At 48.4% G+C, this 26234-nt stretch overlaps 1 protein-coding gene across 1 annotated transcript in view; it reads left to right on the top strand.

The window, feature by feature from the left end:
- LOC138970902 (solute carrier family 45 member 3-like) overlaps positions 1–25885 on the top strand; it is a 31741-nt gene extending 5856 nt beyond the window's left edge. The window contains exons 3-4 of the mRNA XM_070343480.1: positions 1317–1409; positions 25069–25885. Coding sequence (XP_070199581.1) covers positions 1317–1409; positions 25069–25236 — 261 coding nt within the window. The 3' untranslated portion in view covers positions 25237–25885. The remainder of the gene's footprint in view (positions 1–1316; positions 1410–25068) is intronic.
- The last annotated feature ends 349 nt before the right edge of the window (positions 25886–26234 follow it).

Raw genomic sequence — 26234 nt, 5'->3', positions numbered from 1 at the left:
TGCATTTCAGCTTGAAGGCTTAAAAATTAATTAATGAGTTTGCTCATTAAAGTTGTCATTAAAATCGATTTTTCACAAACAGATTTATAATTGATTGCATCATATTCTTCATCACATTCTGAATCTAAAAATATATACATATGTCATGTTTACTCTTAAAATGTGATCACAATTAACGAAAATAGATTAATTAATCTTACGATTAAAATTTAAGAAATCGATCCAAAAATGATTTCATCTTATTCTTTATCATTTCCTGATTCCAAAAACATATAGATATGATAGGTTGTACTCAAAACAAGCTCAGAAAGTTAACAAGAATACAGAAAAGCGCGCTTTCCTGCTTAGCACAATACGCTACCGTGCTAATCTGGCGTGTCAATATCACTACGTTTTGCACGTGGGAGGTGAGCGATTTCCTTCACGTGGGGATTGACGAAGCTGTACTGTCTTGGTGAAAAAATACAGTGCGTTCAGTTTCATCCCGTGAGTTCGACAGCTTGACTAAATGTAGTAATTTCGCCTTACGCGACTTGTTTCTGTGTTTCTGGCAGCTGTATCTATATATATATACGACTTGTGTCTGTGTGTGTGTGTGTGTGTGTGTGTGTGTGTTCACGATGCACGGCCAAAGTTCTCGATGGATCTGCTTCAAATTTGGTGGGCATATTCAGGTAGACCCCGGACACAACCTGGTCGATGAGAATTTTCAACATGTGCTCTCAGCGCGCAGCGCTGAACCGATTTTGGTTTTTCTGTTCATCTTCCCAGATCCATTCCCAGTAACTCTTCCTTATCTTCTCCAGTGTTTTGCGTTTATCTCCCTTCCTTCGTGTGGCGTCAATCCATATTCCCGTTACTATTTTTAGAAGGTCACTGTCCACAACGCTTTCATCCCGGCAAAGCCGGATATTCCCGTTACTATTTTTAGAAGGTCACTGTCCACAATGCTTTCATCCCGGCAAAGCCGGGTATTCCTCTACTTCTTCCCGGCAAAGCCGGGTATTCGCCGGGTCCCTGACTTTACTTCTTCCCGGCAAAGCGGGTAATCATCTACTTAAATATACACACACACACACACACACACACACACACACACACACACACACACACACACACACACACAGACATACACACACAGACACACACACACACACACACACAGACATACACACACACAGACACACACACAGACACACACACACACACACACACACACACACACACACACACACACACACACACACTAAACATTAAACATTAAAATGTTGTCTGTGTCGTTAAGTTTGAAGAGTGCATGATGTGATCATGTGCAGACGTATTTCCGTGACCTGCCCAGTGCGGCCAACCCTGAGCGAGGCATTGGCACAGACATGGCCACTCTGGACTCTGCTTACTTCCTCTCACAGGTAAAAACAACACTGAAAGCACAAAGAGAGAGCAAAGTAGAGAAGGGGGAGGGAGGAGGGTAGAAGAAATGCTACAGGTAGGAGGGAGCAGAAAGAGGGTGGAGTTGATAATTCCCTGATCTTTCCTGGTGCAGTGTCCATCAGTCCATCCATGTGTGTGTGTGTGTGTGTGTGTTCCGAGTCCTATTTGCATGACAGACTAGTGGACAAAATGTTCACTTTGCTTCTAAAAACCATCCACCAGAAGAAAATTAAAAAACAATTATACTTTTTTTGTTTCATCAAAACATACAGAATGTAATCAACAGGTATCAAAAGTAGGCGGGGAAATTTAATGAAGTCGGGCAATGTTGTAAAATTAAAGTTGTAACAGACTGTGCAGTTTGCTGAGTTTGATTTAAATGTTGCCAAACGTGTAAAGGAATGTCTATCATACAGTTCAGAAAAGGTCTACCTGGTAGTATTTGTTGTCATTCCTGCCATATGGGCAGTCACATGCTGTTGTTTGTGCCTCAGAATTTATTCATGTACTTGTCCAGCCTGTCAACAAATGAAAATCCTTGAAACATAGTCAGCAAGCGCCTACTGAAAAATCTGAGTATCACTTCCAAACTTAAGGATAAATTGTGAATGGTTTTTGATAATGGGATAGTGGTAAGAGTGACCCTGAGTCAAACATGACACAGGAGACACTGTTACATAGATCAGTTTTGGGTTACATCATATCACCCATTCAGGAGGATTTATAGTTTATATATATCTATATATTTATTTATATATAATTATATATTTATTTATATATAATTATATATTTATATTTATATAGCTGGATTAAATTACATATCTTTACCCAACTCACATATAGCAATTAACTCTAGTTCAGTGCTGGTAACGCTGTACCGCGGCGTCCCCTTGGTTACAAGGGAGACCACTCTAAAAAAGAGTGACCAATCCCATAAGGCCAGACTAATAACAAGTCTGACTTCCGTATGCGTGCGCATACGCCGCCATTTGTATCATTCCACACTCAGCGCTTCAAGGGACTGGTCGCTGTCTATGTACGCTCCGGCTGTTTTCAGCTACAGTGGTCGCCGCTTAATAAAACCACTTCTGGACCGACGAAAAATGGCTTTAATAAGCGGCGGATTTATTAACCGGCGGTCCAGGAATACGTCATTTTCGAAAGAAAAACAAAACTCTTTTATTTACGTCACTCAGTCACTTTCTTTCGTCATTTACACTTGTTTGAATCTAAACAAAACTTCACAAAGGATGTTGAACTTTTGTTTTAATTATGTACATGTACGTGTACTTTGATCATTTGCTGAAACCATCTGAGAAGACCCTCCTCAACTTCTTTTTCTTTACCAAACCGTTGTCGTTTTCTCATTGGAGAATCTTTTTCGGCGCTTTCGTGATTTCTCTGAGAAAACTGGCTTTAATAAGCGGCGGGTTGGGTTTATTAACCGGCTTTTTCTAATACATAAGATATAGTGATACATCCGGACCGTCTGAAATCGGCTTTTATAAGCGGCTGGCTCTATTAACCGCGGTTTTATTAAGCGGCGACCACTGTATTACCCTTAGTCTTTGGACTTTGGCTTCACCCCTTGGTTCGCCGCCGAGCTTTTGTCTTCACCTGATGCTGTTTGGGTGAGGTCTTTCTTGTTTGTTGAAACTTTGGCGACATTTTGGTCGCAATTTTCGGACTTGTAATATTTTTCAGAGAACATTTTTTGTGAGTTCGTTTTGTTATGGCGGAGAACGCCAAGAAGTCTAGCTCGAGACAGTTGACTGCTGAAGCTTCTCCCGCTAAGAAAGTATCTAGAAAGAATAAGAGTGCCGGACAAACCGCTATCTCAGTTCTAGAACCGGCGTCTAATAAATGTATTGATGTTCTTGTTGATAATCCGCCGACCGACATTTTGCCTTTGAAGGTTAAAGACAAGGTTAGCCATGTTGACAAAGCTGTCGTTGATTCTGGGGCTCCTGTTAGTTCAGGTTTGTTGCCCTCGGATGTTGCCTCGTTGTTGCTTACTTTGAGTTCGCAGGTTTCGACTTTGGCGGCAGATTTGACTTTTACTAGGGCGGAGCTACGCGCTCTTCCTTCCGGTGTTTTGGATGCGTCATCGCTTGCTCGGATCCGGCCTTCGCCTTCCGCTTCCACTTCCGCTTCCGTGTCTGTTTCCGCTTTTGTTACTCAAGCTGACGTTCATGCCGCGCAGGAGGGTGACGGTCACCTTGTGTCGTTGCTGAACGTGCCTGGGCATATCAAAGGTATGTCTACCCCACGAGTAGCCGGGTTCTCCGGCGAAAGTGGGTTGCGCTCACAGGAGGAAGAAGTGTGCTCATGGAGCCGCGATAGCCCTGAAAACTTGGCCGACCCCTTGCGCTCCGGCGCCCGGTCGGTGGGGTCGAAGGGCCCTGTGCAGCGTAAGGATTTGTCAAAGCCCTCTCGTTCAGAGCATAACGGGGATCGGACTTATCCTCTTCCGCCCGGGGGGCAGGAAGTCGTTGGTGTGGCTGACTCTTGGATTGATCATGCGAGTCTTTCTGAGGGTCAGCTTCCGGAGTGTGTTTTTGAGCATGACGGAGAGGCTGACGAGGGTGCTTCCACTACGGCGGAGGACACTCAACTTAACGTGCCGTTCAAGTTGCCGGAATGGCAAGCTGGTTCCGCAACCTGTCAACTTGATTGACTCTTTCGCTTTGCCTTCGGCGGTACTTCCGGTTCCACCGGAACTTGCTGTGTTACATGAAGACAGCTACAGTAAGGACAGGGTTGTTCCATATACTGACGCTTCACTTGCAGCTGTGGAGGAGACAGGAAGATCTCTGTTGGAGCTCTCTTCTGTTTCCGAATCTTTGCAAAGGTCTTTGTCGAGGTCCATTGCTACCTCACTTGATCCATTTGAGTTTCGCTTTGACGCTTCCTCTGTGGATGTTACCACTCTTTTGACCACTCTGGCTAGGGTTTCCAAAGAGCAGATGTCTCTGTCTGCTAAGCTCTACGCCCATGCCGTACATGCCAGGAGGTCTGCTTTTTTGGCAGGCTCTAGGATTAGGGATAAGGCCACTATTGAGAGCCTGAAGACTTCTCCATTCTCAGAGGGTGCTCTTTTGGGTCAGTCTTCCCTAGACGCTCTTCAGAAAGAGACTCAGGATGCGAGGGATCTTGCCATATCCCGTATCGCTCTCCAGGGTTATCAGAAGACTCAGAACAAGCCTCAGACTCAGTCGTCAAACAAGCTTCAGACTTCTTCGTCTGGTGGTGGAAAGACACAGAATCAGTCTTTTGCCTCGAAGGGTAGGGGCCGCGGAGCGCCTTACCCTAAGAGGGGACAGTCATTTGGCGGTTCTAGGGGGTCGGGGCGCAAGCCTCACCCCCAATGATGCTCCCCCGAACCTCCCATCCCGGTAGCCCCCGCACTGGTTGTAGCGGGCGTCCCGTCCAGGGCCCTCTCTTCCTGGCTGCAGCTGGTGGACAGCAAGTGGGTTACTGGGATCGTGTGTTCGGGGTTCCGACTTCTCTGGTCAGAGGAAAAGGCACCTCTTACCAGGATAATGCCGCCTTGCAGAGCTCCAAGAGACTTAGAGGCAAGGGCCGCTGTTCAAAGTGAAGTGACAGCCCTTCTCCTCAAGGGGGCAATAGAGGAAGTCACGGATCTACGGTCTCCGGGGTTTTACGGCAGACTCTTTGTAGTGCCGAAAGCCTCGGGAGTATGGAGACCGGTGTTGGATCTATCGACTTTGAACAAGTTCCTTCGGATAGTGAAATTCACCATGGAAACTCCGACCTCAGTACGGGAGGCTCTGCGTCCAGGGGATTGGGCAACGTCAGTGGATTAAACAGATGCGTATTTCCATGTCCTGATGCATGTTACAGACAGGAAATGGTTGCGCTTCCCCTGGGGAGACAAGGCCTACCAGTTCAGGGCCCTCCCGTTCGGCCTATCTCTCGCGCCATGGATCTTTACCATAGTCGTACGACAACTTTGCTCTCTGGTGAGAAAAGAGGGTGTGCGCCTCCGTGCGTACTTGGACGATTGGCTGATCCTCCATCAGGACAGAGATCTTTGCGGAGTCCATACTCGGAGAGTCCTCAGTCAGGCAGCTCAGCTCGGCTTTTCGATAAACCTGTCGAAGTCGGAGTTGGATCCATCCCAGAAGTTCTCATATCTAGGGATGGATTCCTCAGAGAAGGGTGTCCAAACTCCAGGACTTGATCCGCTCGCTTCACGGAGAGAATCTGGCCAGTGTACGGGTTCTGTCATCGGTACTTGGTCAGATGGAGTCGATGGCGTCTCTGATCCCACTAGGCAGGGTGCACAAAAGGCCTTTCCAGGCAGCCCTACAGGCTCGGTGGGACCAATCATCCCAGGGATGGGATGTCCAGATAGCTCTAGGGATCTGGTTTATTCTGACTACGCAGGTCTGGCTGCTCCCGTGGTTGTCACAGGGAGTTCCGATCGTCTGCCCGTTGCCAGAGAACGAGCTCTTCACAGACGCCTCTCTGAGGGGGTGGGGAGCTCACCTGGCAGAGCATATGGCGTCAGGGGTTTGGGACTTGGCTCAGTCCTCCCTGCACATCAATGCTCTGGAGTTGGAGGCAGTTTCTTTGGCCCTCCAAGCTTTTCTGCCTTTCCTGAAGAACAGTCATGTCAGGCTCCACACAGACAATATGACTGTGGCGTCTTACGTAAACAGGCAGGGCGGGACACGGTCTCTCAGTCTTTCAGACAGTGCTTGCCGCATTCTGACTTGGTGCGATTCTCGGCACATACTGCTGTCAGCGGTTTACCTGAAGGGCAGCTTGAACGTCCTTGTGGACACACTGAGCAGGGGAGACAAGGTTGTTCATTCAGAGTGGACTCTGTCTCATCAGTCCCTGCAGCGACTCTGGATACAGATCGAGAAGCCTTTGATCGACTTGTTCGCAACAAGATTTTTTGCGAGGCTGCCACTGTTTGTGTCCCCCTTCCCAGATCCTCTGGCGTGGGGAGTGAACGCTCTGGAACTGAACTGGTCAAACCTGACAGCTTACGCCTTTCCTCCGTTCTGTCTGTTAGGCAAGGTTTTGAGGAAAGTCGATTTGGAGAGACCAGCGCTGGTTCTGGTTGCCCCTTTTTGGCCAAGCCAGCACTGGTTCCCGGACTTGCTGCGACTGGCGGTTCGACTGCCTATCCCCCTCGCAGTAAGAAAGGGAGAACTCTTGCAACCCCGGTCAGGCATCCCTCACGAGAATCCTCAGGTTCTAAACCTACACGGATGGATTCTGTCAGAAGTTCTCTGCGTAAGGCAGGAGCATCTTCTGCCACTCTGAAGTTCGTGAAGCATGCCCATAGGGAGTTGACTAGCTCGGTGTACTCCTCTCATTGGTCGTCCTGGGTTACATGGGGCGGGGATATAGCTCAGTTGGTAGCGCGCTGGATTTGTATTCAGTTGGCCGCTGTCAGCGCGAGTTCGATCCCAGGTTCGGCGGAAATTTATTTCAGAGTCAACTTTGTGTGCAGACTCTCTTCGGTGTCCGAACCACCCCCCGTGTTTACTACTTTGGGTGTGCACGTTAAAGATCCCACGATTGACAAAAGGGTCTTTCCTGGCAAAATTGCTTAGGCACAGTTAATAATTGTCTACCATACCCGTGTGACTTGGAATAAGGCCGTGAAAGGTAAATATGCGCCGACATGGCTGCAATCTACTGGCCGTATAAAATTTCATCTCACACGGCATCACTGCAGAGCGCCTAGAACTGTACCCACGGAATATGCGCGATATAAGCCTCATTGATTGATTGATTGAACTTAACGGGGTTAAACCCCTGTCACCGAGATCTATGCAGGTAGCCAATCATTTGGCCTGGCTAGCAGATCAGGGTGGATCTTCCTCTTCCCTTCGTGTTAGAAGGTCAGCCATCTCCTCAACGCTACGGCAACTAGGTCACAAGATTACACTCAGTGGAGTCATCTCTAGTGTTATTAAGGGAGCCTCCCTTAAGGCCGCTCGCTTGAAGTCTCAGCTCCCTGCCTGGGATTTGTTGCTGGTTTTGCGTTATTTGGCTTCAGATGAGTTCGAACCAATTCAGTCAGCCAGCCTGGCTAATTTGACACGCAAGGCCGTTTTTCTAGTCTTACTCGCGACGTCTCGTAGAGGTAGCGAGGTACATGCTTTATCTGGGTTAGCGAAAGATATTTCGACCGAGAAAGATGGGTCTATTTCACTTAAGTTTAGGCCGGAATTTCTCGCAAAAAATCAGAAACCAGGCCAAATTTCTCCTGTCATTCACATTCCCCCCTTGAGCAAGATTCTTGCTCCTGGAGATCCTGATGTAGTTAATTGTCCCGTGAGAACGCTCAGCAGTTACCTGTCACGGACTCGGCACATTCGTTCAGAAAGCCAGAAGCTTCTCTTTATATCACTTAACACAGCAAGGTGTAAGGATATTGCGAAAGCAACGTAAACCAAGTGGGTCTCCACGTTGATCAGACAAGCTTACGCCTGGTGGCAAACACAGTCTGGAGATGTTAGGGCAGTGTTGCCTCTCACTTCAGCAAGAACGCATGAGGCTAGGGCATGGGCCTCCTCTTTGGCAGTCCTCCGGTCTGGCCGGTTGGCTGAAGTACTGGAGTCGGCCTACTGGCGGTCTGAGGACGTTTTTATTAACTTCTGCCTCAGAGACGTCTCCTCCTGGAGACAGGACGGCAGTTCCGCGTTACCTGCTATGGTAGCCGCAGGACAGGTCCTACTTTCATAATTTCGGTAAGTACCCGCCACCTATAGTAGCAATCTGCTATATGTGAGTTGGGTAAAGATATGTAATTTAATCCAAAATTTTAATAATAAATTTTCATTTAATTAATATACTTACCCAACTCACATCGTTTATTCCCTCCCGCCTCCCCGCTGTGGTGGTATGGGGGTCTAAAAAAGAAGTGAGTTGGGCTTCGTTTTGGAATGATACAAATGGCGGCGTATGCGCACGCATACGGAAGTCAGACTTGTTATTAGTCTGGCCTTATGGGATTGGTCACTCTTTTTTAGAGTGGTCTCCCTTGTAACCAAGGGGACGCATACAGCGTTACCTGCACTGAACTAGAGTTAATTGCTATATGTGAGTTGGGTAAGTATATTAATTAAATGAATATTAAATTACATATTCTTACTCCCAATCACATATTGCATTTGACTACGTCTGAGATGCTAGGTACTGAAAACGCTTACCCATCTAACACAACAAGGGGAAGCAAACCCATCACCAAAAAGGCAAACATAGCCATGGTAACGAGAGGGTATCCCGGGAGTTACCTCCCCTCTAGCGGATACCACGTCACTTCCTACCACACACGTGGCAACTCATACGATCTTTCAGCGTCCTAGAGAGAGGGTGTCCTGAATTTTTCGCTGACAGTGGCTATCTTGGTGAGACTTCTCACCTGCCTGCCACGTTTTACCTGTCTTTCACCTGTGCGGGCTCCAGTTGGTGAGCCGTTCTTGTTTTGGTTTGTTGTTTGCAAACGTCCTTTCTGTGTTGTTACTGATAGTTCGTCCGTGGGACTTGTGTTATCAGTAGCTGTTGCGTGCCGCCATTTGTATTTTCGTTAGCTTTGCTGATGTTTATTGTTTGGCATGTACCGGTCTTGTCTTCTCATGTGGTTGCAAGCTCGGTAGTTGTGTTCGTTGCACGTTCTTTGTTTTGTTTGTTTACTGAGTTTTCTGTCCGTTTTGAACGTACGTTTTTTCAGTACATTTTTGTCTTGCCTTGTTCGTTTTGGTTAGTCAGCATGGCTGACTCAGACGAGCGAAAGGGGTTAAGGCCGACGTTAGGGGTAATGTAACAAGCCCAAGTCGTCCTCTGCTTAGCTAGGTGTTGGGGCTTCTTACGAAGCCCTCAACACTGTTTTTTTTCGGTGACTTTTTCTCCTCCGAGTTCGACTACTGCTGTACGTCTAGCTCGGCCGTTGTTTCGCCGCCTTCTTCTTTGTTGGCTCCGGATTAGGGGGCTCTTGGTCCTCTTTGCTATATATCTCTTGTTTCAGATATCCGATACATTGGCCAGCGGGAGATGCAGCGCTCTTCCGTTTTTCGTTAGCTCTGCGCTGCCTTCCTCCTTTGGGGTTGTGCAGTCCCTTGCTTTGCTAGCTGTGGCTTCCGGTTCTGGAGTGCAGCTTCCTGCCTCTGCCGTTTCCGCCTTCTTCGCAGGCCATTCAAGTAAGTTGACCTGGTCCCACAGCCCTCGTGAGGCTTCGGGACACTCCCTGCCGGGAGACAGGTCAATTGGGCAGAGTCACTCTCTGCATTCTACTGGTGACTCGTCCTCCCGTTTCGGCTTTGGACGTTGGTAACCAGTCTGTGCTTTATGCTAGCGTCAGTCCCAGCCAGAAAGTCTGGGGCTTTGATGCTCAGCAGCAGCTTCCGTTTACGGTCGCCGCATTTCCGGCTTCGGCCGGAAGCACAGGTCCTCTCACTTCCCGCTCAGCTTGTGTGGTGAGGGTATGGATCACAGACTGGCCTCCGGGCTTTATGGCTTCCGGCCTCAGTCTATGCAGTCTTCGTTTCCGCTATCGGCGGTTTCGGCGGCTGCGTCTTTCCGGTTTCGACCGGAAGTATAGTTCCTCCTCTCACTTCCCGCTCAGCTTGTGTGGTGAGGGTATGGATCACAGACTGGCCTCCGGGCTTTATGGCTTCCGGCCTCAGTCTATGCAGTCTTCGTTTCCGCTATCGGCGGTTTCGGCGGCTGCGTTTTTCCGGTTTTGACCGGAAGTATAGGTCCTTCTCTCACTTCTCGCTCTGTTTGCGGTGAGTTTATGGACCACAGACTGGCCTCCGGCCTTTTTGGCTTCCGGCCTCAGTCTATGCCGTCGTCGTTTCCGCTCTTGTGGTTCCGGCGGCTGCGTTTTCGGTTTCGGCCGGAATTATAGGTCCACCTACACACGTCACTGTGTTCCGTTTGAGGTACTCTCTGCTCCAGGCTAAAAATAACCGGCAGTACCACTCTCCTCCCGTCTATTTACCCTTTCCTTCCCCATTTCCCTCCAACCCCTTCCGCCCACAGTGGCGCCTGAAATAGGGCCAGACCTGCACTCTTCTTTGTCTGCAGCTAGCGTGCGTGGCCCTCTAGCTCTCTGTTATGCTGTGTTGATAAGGATGCCGCGAGCAGAGAGATAGCAGTCGTTCTGAGTGTGTGATAATTCGGTGGCCCTTGCCTTTCGGAACTGATGTTTTTAGTGTGTTTAGTTGTATTTATTGCAATGCATGCCACAATTCACAAGACAGAAGAAAGGATACATGAGAGAATTAGAAAAAGTGTGTCCCCCCCCCCAAGTATATAATTATGCGACTCTTTGCACTCTGAAAAAAAATGTGCATGCTGCATTTAATGAAACACCTTGAAACAACGCAGTAAACAAAACATCCTAAATGTGCCACAATAAAAGAACACAAAATAATGAAAGATAAAGACAAAGGTAATCCCCAAGTACATAATACATATATACAACACTTTACGAAATATATACAAACAGTAGAGTATATACAGTCGTATATTTACATACATATTATGCCACGGACTACTAGTAGAAGTCATTGATGGTGCGCATGTAAAATTTGTTTTGCGTTTATATAAGTATATAATTCAAAATAGTGTAGATAATGTCAGTAACATATAAGAAAGAAAACTGTTCATGTTACAGTGTTAGCTGCATGTGAATAAAACAAAAAAGCTTACCTCACGGCCCTCCTATACAAGTCTCACAAACTTGTATATATAATATACCACAGGAGAAAAAAAAACGTAGCTCGCGCGCGCTCACCCAAATCCGCGCGAAGTGCCACATGATATTATACCCCGACAACACATAGGCGGATAATACATGTATGTCAATAGTATGAAACAAAACATGCCACAATTTTCAAGACAGAAGAAAGGGTAAATGAGAGAATTAGAAAAAGTGTTTGCTCCTCAAGTATATAATTATGCCACTCTTTACACTCTGAAAAACATGTGCATGTTGCATTTAAAGAAACAGGAACGGCACAGTATGTAAGACGGCAGAAGACAACACAGTAAACAAAACATCCTAAATGTGCCACAAAAAAAAGAACACTAATTAATGTCGTATTTAAAAACATATTATAGGCATGCGTATGGTGCGCATGTGAAATTTGTTTTGCGTTTATATAATTCAAAATAGTGCAATTAATGCCTGTAATATAAAAGAAAGAAAAAACGGTCTTTCAATACATGTTCATGCAAATTGTTAGCTGCATGTGAAGAAAACAAAAAGCCTACCTGATGTCTCCTCCTACATCAGTAATCCAATAGCAGCACACAAGTCGATTTGAAAGTTTTTCAACACAGTTTTTCACTCGTATTGTTCTCACAAACTTGTATATATACCACAGGAAACAAAACTCGTCGATCCGACGACAATTTAACGTTTGTTTCATTATCGCAAACAAAACAGAACAGACAAAACGAAACAAAACAACACAGCACAACAGTTGGGGTTGTTATTTCTCTGAGATGCTGAAGAAAAAAAAGATGACGTGCATTGTAATGGAATAGAGTGGGTGTAATTTCAAACTAAACGGTTCAAATGTGAGTGTAAACACACTCTTTACTCTTTTTGTCAAAGGTGCTTGCAACTGTTCTATTGGGCGGAGTTGGGTTTGTGGTTTGTTTTTTGACAAAACAGTGTTAGTATCTGTTGCTTTCTGTGACTGAGATACAGACTTTGCTACAGGTGTGTTATCGTTTGATTCTGCTGGGGCTTGGGTTTGAAATGATGTTGAAGCAGCTGACACGACGACTGTGTCATTGTTAGTACTTACATCACTCTGACTCTGAGTCGTACCCTTGCGAGATGTCAGCAGGTCGAACAGACGTTTTTTGACCACACGGCTTGCGGTTTTTGTTTCAGGTGTTGAAGAACACTGTGGCTGAAAGGTTTCAACAATAGAAGTGCTTGTACAGGCATCAGTACTGTCAACACATGTGCTTTTTCTTTGCGGACTAGCAGCTTTTTCACTGGCTTTTTTTTTTTTTTTTTTAAGACAACCGGCCATTTGTTCGGCAAACGTTTTACACACACTACAGTCAGCTACTTCCACTTTGGAGTTGTATTGTGTCCACATCACTTTTGTTTGTTCAATGTTACTATGCATTGCTTTTGAGAATCCTTGAGGTGGAATGTTAGGGGTTTTTTGTTGGCTGAGACGAACAGCGCATGTTGCACACAATGTACTTGAGAAAGTGGTGCCATTAGCTTCTTCAGAAACTTGAATACCGTGAAACTGAAACAACCCTGATGCATAGTTTTTGCAATGCCTAATGGTATGATGTTTGTCCTTCGCTGCCTTTGATCTTCTGCCACAAATTCTGCACATAGCATTTAGCCTAAATATGTGGAGATCTTCTGTATGTTGCACTGCCGCCATTCTTAACTGAGACACCTTAAATCAATAAATAGAGTGACTACAAATTGAAAGAAATTGATAACAATAAACAATCAAAACCATATACACTGATACAGACAGGCAAGAACATAAGCACAATTCAATCACATATTCTTACCTCAACTCACATAAATGGCATTAACTTCAGTTCATTGCTAAGATATTGAAGTAGTACTCGACCCTGGTAAGGGGGGAAGTAACTCCCTAAGAAAAACAATCCGTAGTCAAGGACGGGAGTCACCTCCCCTACCGGTAACCCGCACATGCGCGGTCCTGCTACCGGCCGTCATTCCACCCACTTCAACACTACTGCACAGACGTGTTGTTGTACTCCGGCATATTTTTTGCCTTGGCCTTTTTGTGGAAGGCCATTTGACCCTGGTCTTTGCGTTGCTTTCTTTAGGTAAGATCGTTTCACTTCTCTTCGCTACGCGTTGCGTTTGTTTGAGTATTTTCGCTGTTGTAATTCTTCTACACGTGCGCGTGTTCGATATTGCAAATGGCGGACAAAAACTCTAAAAGCAAGGGCAAACTTGTTTCTCTGCTCTCTTCACCGGGGAAAGAGAAGGATAAGGACAAGTCTAAGTCTAAATCAAAGACGCGTGCCTCTGTAACTTCGTCACAGGCTACGTCTTTAATTCTGGTTACTGACCCGGTGACTAAGAAAACAGAACGGGTTTCGCTCGACTCCACGTCACCGTCACCGGTTTTTCCCACGCAGGAACGCTCTACTTCTCCTCTCTCGCGCTCGCAGACGCCACGGTCTAGCGAGTCCGTGTCTCGGGAAGAAGTTTTGGCAATGTTTGCTACCTTGAAGCATGACCTAGTTGCCTTACATTCTGCGGAAAGACCTGTCGCTCCCCTCCCGCCTGGCGTGGGGGGGGGGTGGCCTCTCTTTCTAGGCTGCGGCCGTCAGCGACGATCACGTCGGCTGATCTCGGGCCGGATTTTTCTGGTTTGGTTGCGGATTCCCCTGCCTTTTCAGGGGGGTTCGCGGCCTTAGCGCCGCCCGGTTCCAGCGCTTCGGCGTTGGGTGGCGTTTGTGGGAGTCCCCATCTTTTTGGGGGCTCACACTTGCCTGCGGGCCCGGGTTACGCTTTTGCGTCGCCGGGTTCGCAGACGGCTCCTCCCCGGCAGTACACCGTCCATCACGTGGCGGGTGCGCTAGGGAGCGGCGAAGCGCGCCAGCCTGCCCCCCTGGGATCAGTTTCGGCTGTCCCGGCCTCTGGGGGGCAGGCAGCAGCGTCTTGTCTGTCCAGCTCTGGCCTACAAGATTCTGTCGGCGGTCATCGACCTGTAGCTCTTGGTCCGGCTGCCGCCGTTCCTGGTTCGAGTTCGCAGGGGGTAGGCTCCTCTGGTTGCCCCTCGGGGCTTCCGGTCGGGCCTGCCCGTGGGTTGTCGTCCTCGACTTCCGGTTGTGCTGTGGCAGGCACTTCCGGTGGAGGACAGCGGGCTAGTGGTTCCGGTGGCAGTGTCCCTGCTATCCCGTCCCTGGTTACGCATCGACTTCCGGCCCCGACTTCCGGTTCCGCCGCGGCGGTTCCGGTTGTCGGCGGTGCTGTTGGTGGACAGTTTGCGGCGCTTCTGTCTATTGTTCAACCGACTCTAGCCACTTCCGCTTCCGTGGACGGGTGGGTTTCCGGTTTGCCGGACCCTCCTTCTGATGGAGATCAGGAAGGTTTTGGAGAGGAACAGGAAGGGGATGAGGATTGCTCTGAATCTGTTACCCCCTTACGGATTCCCAATAAACTGGGCCCTACTCTGGAGTTGGCTGCGGAGATAACCTCACGGTATTTCCCTGAGGGTGTCTCCGCCGATTCTACTGTGGTCGCACCCCCTCCTTCTGCTTTGGCAGATTTTGCGGGCGCGGGGGACACGAAGGCGAAGTTCCGGTTCGTTGAATCTCCTTCCGTCCCTTTTGTGATGGCTCAGGTGTTGGCGGACGCTAACACACCCTACCCTCTCTTGGCTGCTCATGGGGAAGCCCCCCCCCGTCTGCTCAGCCTTGGTTAACCTCGGCTCAGGCAGGCGGCGGTCTCCCAGCTAATTCAAGAAGATCGCGGCTGCCTAGCAGGCCACATTCTCTTCTCTCATCGTTTTCGCTGCCCACAGCTCCACTTCCGGTAACTCCGGAACTGGCTCGCTTGCGGCAGGATGGTTATAGCCGAGATAGGACTTCCGTTTGTACGGAACAGAGTCTACTCGGGCTGGAGGAAAGCGGGCGTTCTTCCCTTGAACTGACCTCTTTAGCGGAAACGCTCATCCGGTCTCTCACGAGAGCCATCGCTTCGTCCATCGAGCCTTTTAGGTTTCGTGACGATGCTATTGAGGCTGATGCTGCCATGCTCCTGGCGGCGCTTGCGAAGGTCACTGACAGTCAGATGACGCTTGCTGCTCGGCTCTACTCTCAGGTGGTGTTCTGGAGGCGCGAGGCTTTTCTTAACGGCTCTCGCCTGACGGATAAGGCCACCATAGACTCTTTGAGAGTCTCTCCCTTTTCAGAGGGTGCGTTGCTGGGGTCACGCTCTTTGGATGCCCTTCGGCAGCAAACTGAGGAAACTCGTGACCAACATGTGGTGCAACTGACGGAACTCGCTCTTAAGCAGCACAGCAACAAACCACGGAGTTCTGCGTCAGCGCCAGACAGCTCTTCTGGGCAGCAGTCGTCTCGCGCAGGTAGGGGTGGGTCACGGTCCCGTCCTTACCAGCGTAAACCTTCCTTCAGGAAGCGGGGGTCTGGGCGCAAGCCCAACCCCCAATGAGTCACCCCCGATCCAGTCACCCCCCCCAGCCTCTGCCCTTTTGGTAGCAGGCGGCCTCTTCCGGGTTCTTCCAGCTTGGCTGTCTCGGACAAGCAGCCTATGGAGCATGGGGGTGATTCGATCGGGGTTCCGCCTTCCTTGGCAGGAAGGCAAAGCCCCTTCGTCCAGGGCGCCGGCCAACTTCCGGTTTCCGGTCAGCCCAGACGCTCAGGAGTCTTTACAGGCGGAAATCCTTCTCTTTCTGCGGAAGCAGGCTATAGAGAAGTTTCTCGGCCACCCCTTCTTGGGACTTTACGGCAGAATTTTGGTCGTCCCCGGGGTGTCGCACCAAGGCATGGTGTTCGATTCACGGGAGTGGGCAGTCCGTCCCACTCAACGTTCAAACTGCAGGCGCGCCCTTTTCAGGCGGCGCTCTGTTCAGTCTGGAATCCGACGTCACACGGCTGGGACGTCTCAGTTCCGTTTCGGGGTCTGGTTGCAGCAGACCACGCCTCAGTGGATGAACACTCCTTGGCTTCTGCAGGGAGTGCCCATAGCGCTTCCTCCTCCTTACACGCATCTCTTTGCGGGCGCAGCACAGAAGGGCTGCGGGGCTCACTTGGACACGCACACGACTTCCGGTCGGTGGTCACAAGAGCAGCGGTCTATGGCACAGCATTTGCCTCGAGCTCGAGGCGGTCTTTCTGGGTTTTCATCACTTTCTCTCCACTTTCCAGGGCACCCATGTGTTGTTTCTTTACGACAACACGGCGGTCTCTGCTTATTCCAACAAATAGGGCGGGTCCCGATCTCGGCTGTGGTCCAGCCGAGCATGCGAGACTCTTTCTTAGATCCTGATCTCGGCTCGCTATCTGCCCGGCTGCCTGAACGTCCTTGCCGACGTCATCAGCCGTTCCTTCCAGATCCTCCACACGGTGTGGACCATCACCCATCAGGCGCTCCTCCTTCTTTGGGCGCAGGTAGAGCGTCCGATGGTCATCCTTTTCGCCACGAGATTTTCACGTCGCCTCCCGATCGTTGTGTCTGTTTCCGGGCCCGGAAGCTTGGCAGATCGACGCGATGACGATCAGCTGGACAGGGCTAGAGGCTTACGCCTTCCCTCCCACTCCACTCTTCGGAAGGGTTCAGCCTAAAGCCGACTTAGAGCGGCTTCATCTCCTTCTCGTGGCACCGCGCTGGCCCAGTCAGCATTAGTTCCCGGACCCCATGCGGCTCGCCAGCGGCCCGCCAATCCCGCTCGGCCGCCGGCGAGGGGAGCTTTTCCAGCCCAGAACGGGGACTCTGCACAATCGCCCCGAGGGCCTGGATCCTCACGCCTGGAGAGGGTTCGGAGATCACTGGGGTGCTCAGGCGCCTCCGCTTTCGCTGTTGGACTTAGGCCAGAAGGCTCTCAGGCCACCTCCTCTGTCTACTAGTCACGCTGGCTGGCTTGGACTCGATGGTTTGCGGCTAACAATGTTGTCCCGGTCGCCCTGCGATCAATGCAGGTCGCACACCATCTGGCATGGCTCTCCGCTCGGGGACGCGCCGCGTCCTCTTTGCGCGCTCGCCGCTCAGCCATCTCTGTTTCTTTTAAGCAACTTGGACGCTCCATCTCCCTCGGGGGAGTTATCGCGAGTGTGCTAAAGGGCGCGGCCCTCAGTTCTGCAACGGAGAGAACTTCTGTCCCGGCTTGGGACGTTCTTCTAGTACTCGAATTTCTCCGTTCTAGTGCTTTTGAACCTTTACCAGACGCTAGTCTCTCTGACCTTACGCGCAAAACTCTCATGCTCATACTGCTCGCTTCCGCGCGGAGGGGCAGTGAGATCCACGGCCTCTCAGGCCTAGACCGGGATATCACTTTCGAAAGAGACGGCTCGGTTTCACTGCGTGTCCGTCCCGATTTTCTCGCCAAGAATCCAAAACCTGGTCAACTTTCACCGACCATTTCCATTCGGCCTCTCCGGGACATTTTTAGCCCCCGGCGATCCGGATCTTTCTAACTGTCCGGTACGCGCGCTTAAGGCTTACTTGTCGCGCACCGCTCCGTTTCGAGCATCAGCTCCGAAGTTGTTGTTTATTTCGATCATTTAAGCCCGAATTAAAGACTTTGCAAAAACCACGCTTTCCAGATGGTCTTCCACACTTATAAGGCATGCTTATCAGTGGTGGCAGACACAAATGGGGGGGGGGCAGTCAGTCCTTCCTCCTCGATCACCTCGTACGCACGGGGCTTGAGCGTGGGCAACTTCCTTAGCTGTCCTCAAGTCTGGAAGGATGTCAGACGTCCTCAAAGCTGCATACTGGACGACTCATGATGTCTTCCTCAGCTACTACCTCCGGGGCATTGCCAGCACTCATCCGGACGGTACCAACTGCCTCCCAGCTATGGTTGCCGCAGGCCAGATACTTCCAAGAGATTAATGTGAGTATCCCACCGCCTTTATGTGCAATCTGCCATTTATGTGAGTTGAGGTAAGAATATGTGATTGAATCGAAAATTTCAAAACTAAATTTTCATTTAATTAATATACTTACTCAACTCACATCGTTTATACCCTCCCATCCATCCCCGCTAACATTATATGTGTTACAGGTGTGTGTTTCCGTGGGGGAATGACGGCCGGTAGCAGGACCGCGCATGTGCGGGTTACCGGTAGGGGAGGTGACTCCCGTCCTTGACTACGGATTGTTTTTCTTAGGGAGTTACTTCCCCCCTTACCAGGGTCGAGTACTACTTCAATATCTTAGCAATGAACTGAAGTTAATGCCATTTATGTGAGTTGAGTAAGTATATTAATTAAATGAAAATTTAGTTTTGAAATTTTCGATTACAGTCACAACATTAAGTCAGGAATAAACACGTCACAAAAAAAAAGGGGGGGGGGGGACGCAAAACAAGCAATACAAAAAACAGAACAGATGAAATGCACTAGAGTCGAGTGCCTGTTCCAAACGGTGCCTGTTCCAAACGGTGCATGCACTGATTAGGCGCGTGGATTAACGAAACAAAACTGCTCTAAACTCAAACACTAAAAAACTTATTCTCACTCTATGACACAGTTTAGACTAAGTACTTACTGACGGCAACATCAGAAACACAGTCGGTCGTTGGTATAAACATTGAGCGTGGTTACAAAATGGTATACAATGCGCACGTTCTGATACAACAAAGAACGACCTGCCGGTAGATTCGATAGCAGTATTACTTCAACATCAAACAAACCGAATCCTATCAGGAACTCTAGTTTGCACATACACAAAGCCTGAATATCCGAGTAACAATATACACAAGATGACGGTAATCCAACGTTCAAGTCACGCAAACAAGGTTCATTTCATACCAAGAAACACGTATTTTTTCACACTGGCGCCACACGCTGTACACTTCCAGAGTACAATGAACAAGGGCTTTGTGAAGCTGGCATTTCCCCGCGAAACTAAAGAGGTCACCGCCAGCGCAGGGTAGGCTATTTATGGCCTGCTTGCTCCAAGCTGCCTGGCCGCTGAGATAGCATAACCGCTGCAGCAGTGAAATAGTGTGACGTACGCTGCAGCTGCCGTGTATGGCGGGACCGTAGACTGGCCTCCGGGCACGATGGCTTCCAGCCTCAGTCTTTGCAGTCTTTGTTTCCGCGGTGGCGGTTTCGGCGTCTGCGTTTTCGGGTGGTTTGCGGCCAGTTGACAAGAACTCCTGTTGCAGGTTCGGACTTTGTTGACTGGCAGCGGCGGCCGTTCCCGGTTTCGGCCGGGATAAACGGTTCCGGTTTCGGCCGGAAGTATAGGTCCACCTACACATGTACGCTGTAGCGGCGGGGTACGGGGGATCGCAGACTGGCCTTCGGGCTTTATGGCTTCCGGCCTCAGTCTATGCAGTCTTCGTTTCCGCGGTGGCGGTCTCGGCGGCTGCCTTTTCGGTTTTGACTGAAAGTGTAGGTCCACCTAAACAGGTTCGCTTTGAAGCTCGGTTTTGGGTGGACCACACACTGGCCTTCAGGCTTTCTGGCGTTGGCCTCAGCCTCTGCAGTCTTCGTTTCCGTTGTGACGGTTACGTCAGCTGCTAGCCGGCTTCGGCCGGGTTTGCTGTTCTTCTTTTTGGCAATTCCTTTGGATGGCAGGGAGAAGGCAACAGTGTCTGGCAATAGGCCCTCCTTCACTTGTACGCCCCGTCGTTGGTGGTAGGATGGGCCGCAGACTGGCCTCCTGGCTTTATGGCTGCCTGCCTCAGCCTACGCAGCCTTCGTTTCCGCTTTCTGTGGTTTCGGCGGCGGCGTTTCCGGCTTCGGTCGGGTATGCTGTTCCTCTTTCTGTCACTTCCGGTGGGACGTCAGAGAGGGAACAATAGCAGCCGGCTTTCAGCACTCTGTGCTTTGGTCAGGGCAGTCAGTGCTTCGCCCGGAGGGCGTTGCACGGCCTCTCGCCCGGGCCTGCGGTCGGAGGGGTGGTCTACTTACCCTTTTCCTCATGGTCAAGGGATGAGTGAGGTCCTTTTCTGGGTTACGGTTTCCGGTTTCCGGGTATTCCGTTCTTCCTCCCACCGCTGGGTTTATGGCTTCGGCCTTTGTCCTTTTTAGTCCACTCTGAGGTTCAGTTGGTGGTCAGCGAAGGAACATGGTCGGGATTTCCGGCAAGGCTCAAGGCTATTCTTGCAGCCGTGGCGGACGTTACTTCCTGGTACCCTCCTTTTGGGAATATTAAGTCTCTCACCACATGGTCACTCTGTGGCTGTGCTGGGGTTGACCGGAGACTGGCTTCCGGGCTTTTCAGCTTCCGGCCTCAGTCTCAGCAGCCTTATATTTTGCATGCTGCGTCTTGGTCGGTTTGCATTTCTGGCTGTGGCTGGATATACTGTTCCTCTTCTTTCCGGTTGCTTTCTGGGAGAAAGGAACGGCTGCCGCTTTCGGGCGGTCCAGCTCCTCGGCCGGGGTAGTTGTCTCGTCACCTTTCCGGTGGGAGGGGCTTCTGTCTATTGCGTCCCGTTGTCTTGGACGTCATTTGGCTGTTTCTGACTCGCTGTCAGTCAGGGTATCAGCTAATACGATGTTCCGGTACGCGCGCTTCCGGTTTTCCGGTTATTCCGTGTACTTTTTCTGCCTCTGGTGGATGTGACTTCGGCATTTTCTTTCGCTCGGCCACTCTGACTTCAGTGGGTGGCTAGAAAAGAGACATCTTTTGGGGTTTTCCGTAGCAGTGTGAGCGGAGATCAGGTGCTTGATCCTCGCTTCTCTGCCCTTCGGGGTTACGGGTGCCCGCCCTCAGGCGGCGAACAGTTGTTTCAGCCACGGGCTGCTGCTTCTGTCGCACTTCCGGCTGGCCGGAGAGGTGGTTCTCTTACCGGCGTCTTAGTTACGTCAGGGTTTTAGAACAACGATTGACCTTTGTGGTCATTATTGTCTGTCGCTGGGTCCGACTCTGCCTGTCTTGGCGATCAGACTTGTTCTGGTGTTTCGTCCTAACTTAAGCTGTCCTTGAGTTGTCCTCGGAGGTTACATTCAGTTTTCTGAGGGGGCGTTGTCTTTGGCAACGTAGGTCGGAGGAGTCATCCTTTGTGGCTTACCTTCTCTCTCAGTTTTGGCCAGTCCTCTCCTTCTGGAAGGGGGGAGCTGGCTAATGTTCCTATTTTCTTTCGTTTACCTGCGTACGGCGGGTACTTCGGAATTATGGCTGTCCTACGGACATTATGGCTTTTAGTCTTGACCGGTGCGATTGTCTCCTGCATTTCGCAGGTAGCTATGGCATTTCCGGCGCCTGTGTCGGCAGATTTCTAGGCTTTCTGCATCCTCTTTCTGAGGTGAGTCAGTACGACTTCCGTTCGGTCGGGTTTCTTGCTACAGTCACCCTTCTATCACAGGCTACTATGTTTATGGTGTTGGCCCGTTGGCTCAGTGTTTGTCCCTCAGTCTTTCAGACGTGGACAGGCTTTTTCGGGCCTTTCGCTCAAACCCAGGAGGGCTCTTGATTTGATCTGGGATATAATTTCCAGTCTTTTCCTGAGACCCCTTGTCTCGGGAGTCTTTTGGCTGGTCGGCTTCACGCTTTGTCTGGTATGCTTACCAGTCGTGTTTTCGGCTTTGGGTTCTTGATTCGGTTTCAATTACCTACAAGCGGACTGAACTGCGAGCTCTATGGCTTGGGGGCCATTTTTTGTCATGGTTACTGGTCACTCTAGGCTTTTGCCCTCTGTGACTCCCGCACTTTCGGGTGCTTATGCTTGTTGCAAGTATCGGCTTCCTCGTACTATCCCTTTCTGCTTTGGCACGAACGGGTAGAGGATTTCGGGTTACCATCTCTTTTGAGAGCAGCAGGTCTGCCGTTTACGGCACCCTTCTTTAGCATGCGTTAGGGGTGACGATGTCAAAAGATCGCAGTCAGGGTTTTTCCTGTTGTTTTCTTGCGTCACTTCCTAAGCGTACCTTGATCGTTTCTTGGTTAGTTGTACTCTAACACAGAGTAGCAGACAGTGTGCTAAGGGGGGGGGGTGAGCGTTTCTTCATGTTCTTGGAACTTTCGGAACGCTTATGCTCTTTTTGAGTTTGTTTACCATCGGGTCGGACTCTGGTACTTTGTACTCAGGTCTTTCTCTTTCGTTTTGCGCGGAGTTTGGTCGCTCTTCTCTAGAGCTGACCTATATCGCTCAGTTGTTGTCGGGCTTTGGCATAGCCTTCCAACAAGAAAGGGGGGGGGGTCAGATTGTCTTCCCCTCCTCTTGGCTCGGGTTCATGTAATCCAGGGCTCTTCTTCCTCCCTGGGCCGCCTTCTTTACGGTCCGGGGAGGAAGGGTTGGGCACAGCTTTCTGAAGGTGTCTCTAGCAAGTTTGGTCTAAGCGACATCCTGGCTGTCTTTCAGGATTTTCTCTGGCCCCTTTCTGGCTTGTTGGCAGGGGGCCAGTTCCTGGTAAGGGTGTTAGAGGGAGTTAGAATTTTTCTTTCCCACTGGGCCCTTCATGCCTTTTTGGGCAGCGGGCCAGTTTCTGGCAGGGTTTCTAATGGGAGTTAAAAAATTTTCTTTCCCACCGCCTTGTTGATGTTATCTGCAATATGTGATTGGGAGTAAGAATATGTAATTTAATATAAAATTTCTAAAGTAAATTTTCATTTGATTAATATACTTACCCCAATCACATAGTGTAGGCCCGCCCGCCTGCCCCGCTTATGGTTTGAGTTTTCTTCAAGTCGTATGAGTTGCCACGTGTGTGGTAGGAAGTGACGTGGTATCCGCTAGAGGGGAGGTAACTCCCGGGATACCCTCTCGTTACCATGGCTACGTTTGCCTTTTTGGTGATGGGTTTGCTTCCCCTTGTTGTGTTAGATGGGTAAGCGTTTTCAGTACCTAGCATCTCAGACGTAGTCAAATGCAATATGTGATTGGGGTAAGTATATTAATCAAATGAAAATTTACTTTAGAAATTTTATATTTATTCATAAAATTTTGGATTTCTGCTTATCGGGGATCTTTATACATGCACATTGTAATACAGGGACTGAGACAGACCTGGTTACTGTACGAAATTTGCGTACAATCTTACGAAATTGAAGACCGCTGTACGATTATACGCCAGACATTAAAATCATACGCCAAAAAAAAAAAAAATATATATATATATATATAAGTCTGAAGAGGACTGTGTGAGCCTAGAAAGCAATGTGTAAAGAGGACTGTGTGAGACCAGAAAATACTGACCAGTGCAGTGACAGAAATGAAGGGCTGACTCAATACTGCTGACAGCAGCTGATGCAAATTTTCCTCAGAGGTCAAAAATAAAAATTATGTTTTTCTATCATTCGTTTTGTGTCACATTTTCAAATATCTAATAGTGTATGGGTTTTTGTTTTCAACAAAAATGTTTTAATTTACTTTCAGCACAAATTCTTTCTTACATGTATTTACAGTCTTTAAATAATGGGGTTTGAGGGGGGAATAAAGCACAGTGTGTACCGCGAGAATGAATTGTACACCTTAAAATTCTGATTAGCCTCATTTGTATACCAGGAAATTTTAGTGGTAATCAGGTCTGCTGAGAGAATAAATGGTATTGAACTACAGTTAAATCAAATAGCACACTAGGCGTATGTCAACAGTTGTGGCCCTATTGATTCACCTGAGCTAAATCCTCCCCACTCCTCTTGGTGCTAAAATGTGCAGTTAATGCACCATCTGGTTTTTTCAACACACCCAATATGGTGTTAGCGTCTGTACAGATGTCACCATAATCTTGGCTTTAATACAAAAAATAAAATACAGGTAGCGTAAGGAATGCGTCAGGGTGAAATCAGTACTTTGTCCTTGTGTCCGTCGATCTCTTTGTCTTTGATTGTTTGTCCTTCTGTCTAACATATTGAATGTTGATGTTAATGTTAGAAAAGTGTTTTTGACAATAATGAGAACTACTCAAGACACGTACCTGAGATGGTTCCAATACAGAATATTACATAGAATGTTGCCCACTCCACGGCTGGTATTTTTAATGAAAATTTCTGATACACCCCAGTGTTGTTTTTGTCAACATGAGGAGGAAACCTTAGAACATTTGTTTGGGGATTTGACTAGAGTTCAGCTTTTTTGATCTGACTTCACTGAATGGTTATGCTTACATTTGTACATTGCGTTAATTTGAAACTCTCAAAAGAACTGATTATTTTAGGACATTTGGATAATGTATGCACTGATGTTGTTTTGGATCTGTTTATTCTCCTTGCTAAACAATGTACATGTATATTTTGAGCCAAATTGAATAAGATTGCCCTAACACTTAATGTATTTTTGAAAATTGTGAAACAAAGATTTTTGATTGAAAAGTATAATGCTAGTGTAAATAGTAATTATGGTAAATTTGCAGAGATCGATGTCTATATAAACACTTTTCATTGATGTTTTATGAAAATTTAGCGACTTGTTGTTCCTATTCCTCTTACCCATAGCAAATATATACATATGTTTATGCCAATAGTACCCTATGTATGTATTGAAACAAGATATTGCCAGTAAATGTTAAAGTGTGACCACCGCCCCCACCACCTATGCCCCCCTCTCACACACACATACACCCCCTCTCCATATCCCACCCCTCTCAACCCCACCACTGTCCAGGTATGTCTGTGTGTACAGTTGTCTATGTCAAGTCAATGTGTAGACTGTCTCGTTTCATGATTGTAAACCCTGTGGATGTTTTATGTGATGTTCAAGTGTATACACTGTATGTTGTAAAACCCACAAAAATTGATTAAAAAAAGCAACAACAAAAACTAATAAGTAATGGACAGGTGGTAATGTAGGAAGAAAACTCATCAAGGATCTTTTGGAGTGATCGTAATGGACAGGTGGTTGTTGTGAAGTTGTGGTCGCTAGGGCAGGTTCAACTGTACTGTTATATTGTGTCTACCTCAACTTATGGAGTAAATTTGTAATTGAATTATGAAGAAAGATAACTTTCACCGATGCATATTTGTGTGTTTGCTGCATGCAGGTGATACTGACGGCGGTGATGGGGAGCGTGGTGCACATCACCGGCACCGTCATCAGCTACATGATCACCGCCGGCTTTTTCGGTCTCCTGGCTTGCTTCTTCATCGAGCACATCGTGGTGTGCCCGGAGGACATGGTTCAGTACGCACACCCCTCGCACTCCTCCTGACTCAAGGTGCCGCTAGCAGGGCACGAGGACTAGTGTTTCATGGTGATATACTGTGTATGGTGTATGCTGACATAATTTGATGTGTACTGATGTATAATGCGATGTATGCCGAGAGAGTTTGGCGTATGCTGAAATAGTGTGGTATGAATAATATGTAATATGTTTAAAACATCCTAAAGAAGGCAGTTTGCCGAAATATTGAAAAAGAAACAAATCTTACCTGGTTACTGATGTGTCCACTTTTGTTTGAATAGTGTGGTATGTTCTGATATAATGTGATGTTTGCTGATATAATATGATGTGTACTGATATAATGTGGTGTATGCTGCTACGGTTTGGTGTATGCTGATATAGTGACGCGTGTTCTGTTATAGTGCAGTGTATATTATATGATGCATGTGCTACGAAAGATAATATGATGGGTGGGGATATAATTTGCTGTGTAAGAGGGGAATGTTTGAGAGTGCACTGACATTGTGTGTTGTTCTGTATTTCTGAGAGCAGTCAGTGCTTGACAGGTGTGTGTTTTTGTCTTCAGTACAGATGTCAACTGGTTTGTATGGACACACTGACCTGGTGCCTGAATTTGTGTTCTAATGCAGAGAAACTACGATGGAACCTTCCCTTAAAGACCAACCACCCCCCACCCCCCCCCCCCCCCCCCCCCCCATTAAAACCTTGTTTCCTCAGACTTTGTGTTCACAACCTCTGTAAATTTACCTCCATTTTTAGACTCCCTACTTTTGAAAATTTGGTAGATTTGTGGAGGTCTGAAAAGGATGTTCCACTGTATTTGTTAGTGGGTGAATTCTGTAGATAACTCTGTTAGTGGGTGAATTCTGTAGATAACTCTGTTAGTGGGTGAATTCTGTAGATAACTCTGTTAGTGGGTGAATTCTGTAGATAACTCTGTTAGTGGGTGAATTCTGTAGATAACTCTGTTAGTGGGTGAATTCTGTAGACAACTCTGTTAGTGGGTGAATTCTGTAGATAACTCT

The sequence above is a fragment of the Littorina saxatilis genome, linkage group LG7 (assembly GCF_037325665.1).
Source record: "Littorina saxatilis isolate snail1 linkage group LG7, US_GU_Lsax_2.0, whole genome shotgun sequence".
Taxonomy (NCBI): Eukaryota; Metazoa; Mollusca; class Gastropoda; order Littorinimorpha; family Littorinidae; genus Littorina; species Littorina saxatilis.
This window is presented reverse-complemented; position numbering and strand designations above follow the sequence as displayed.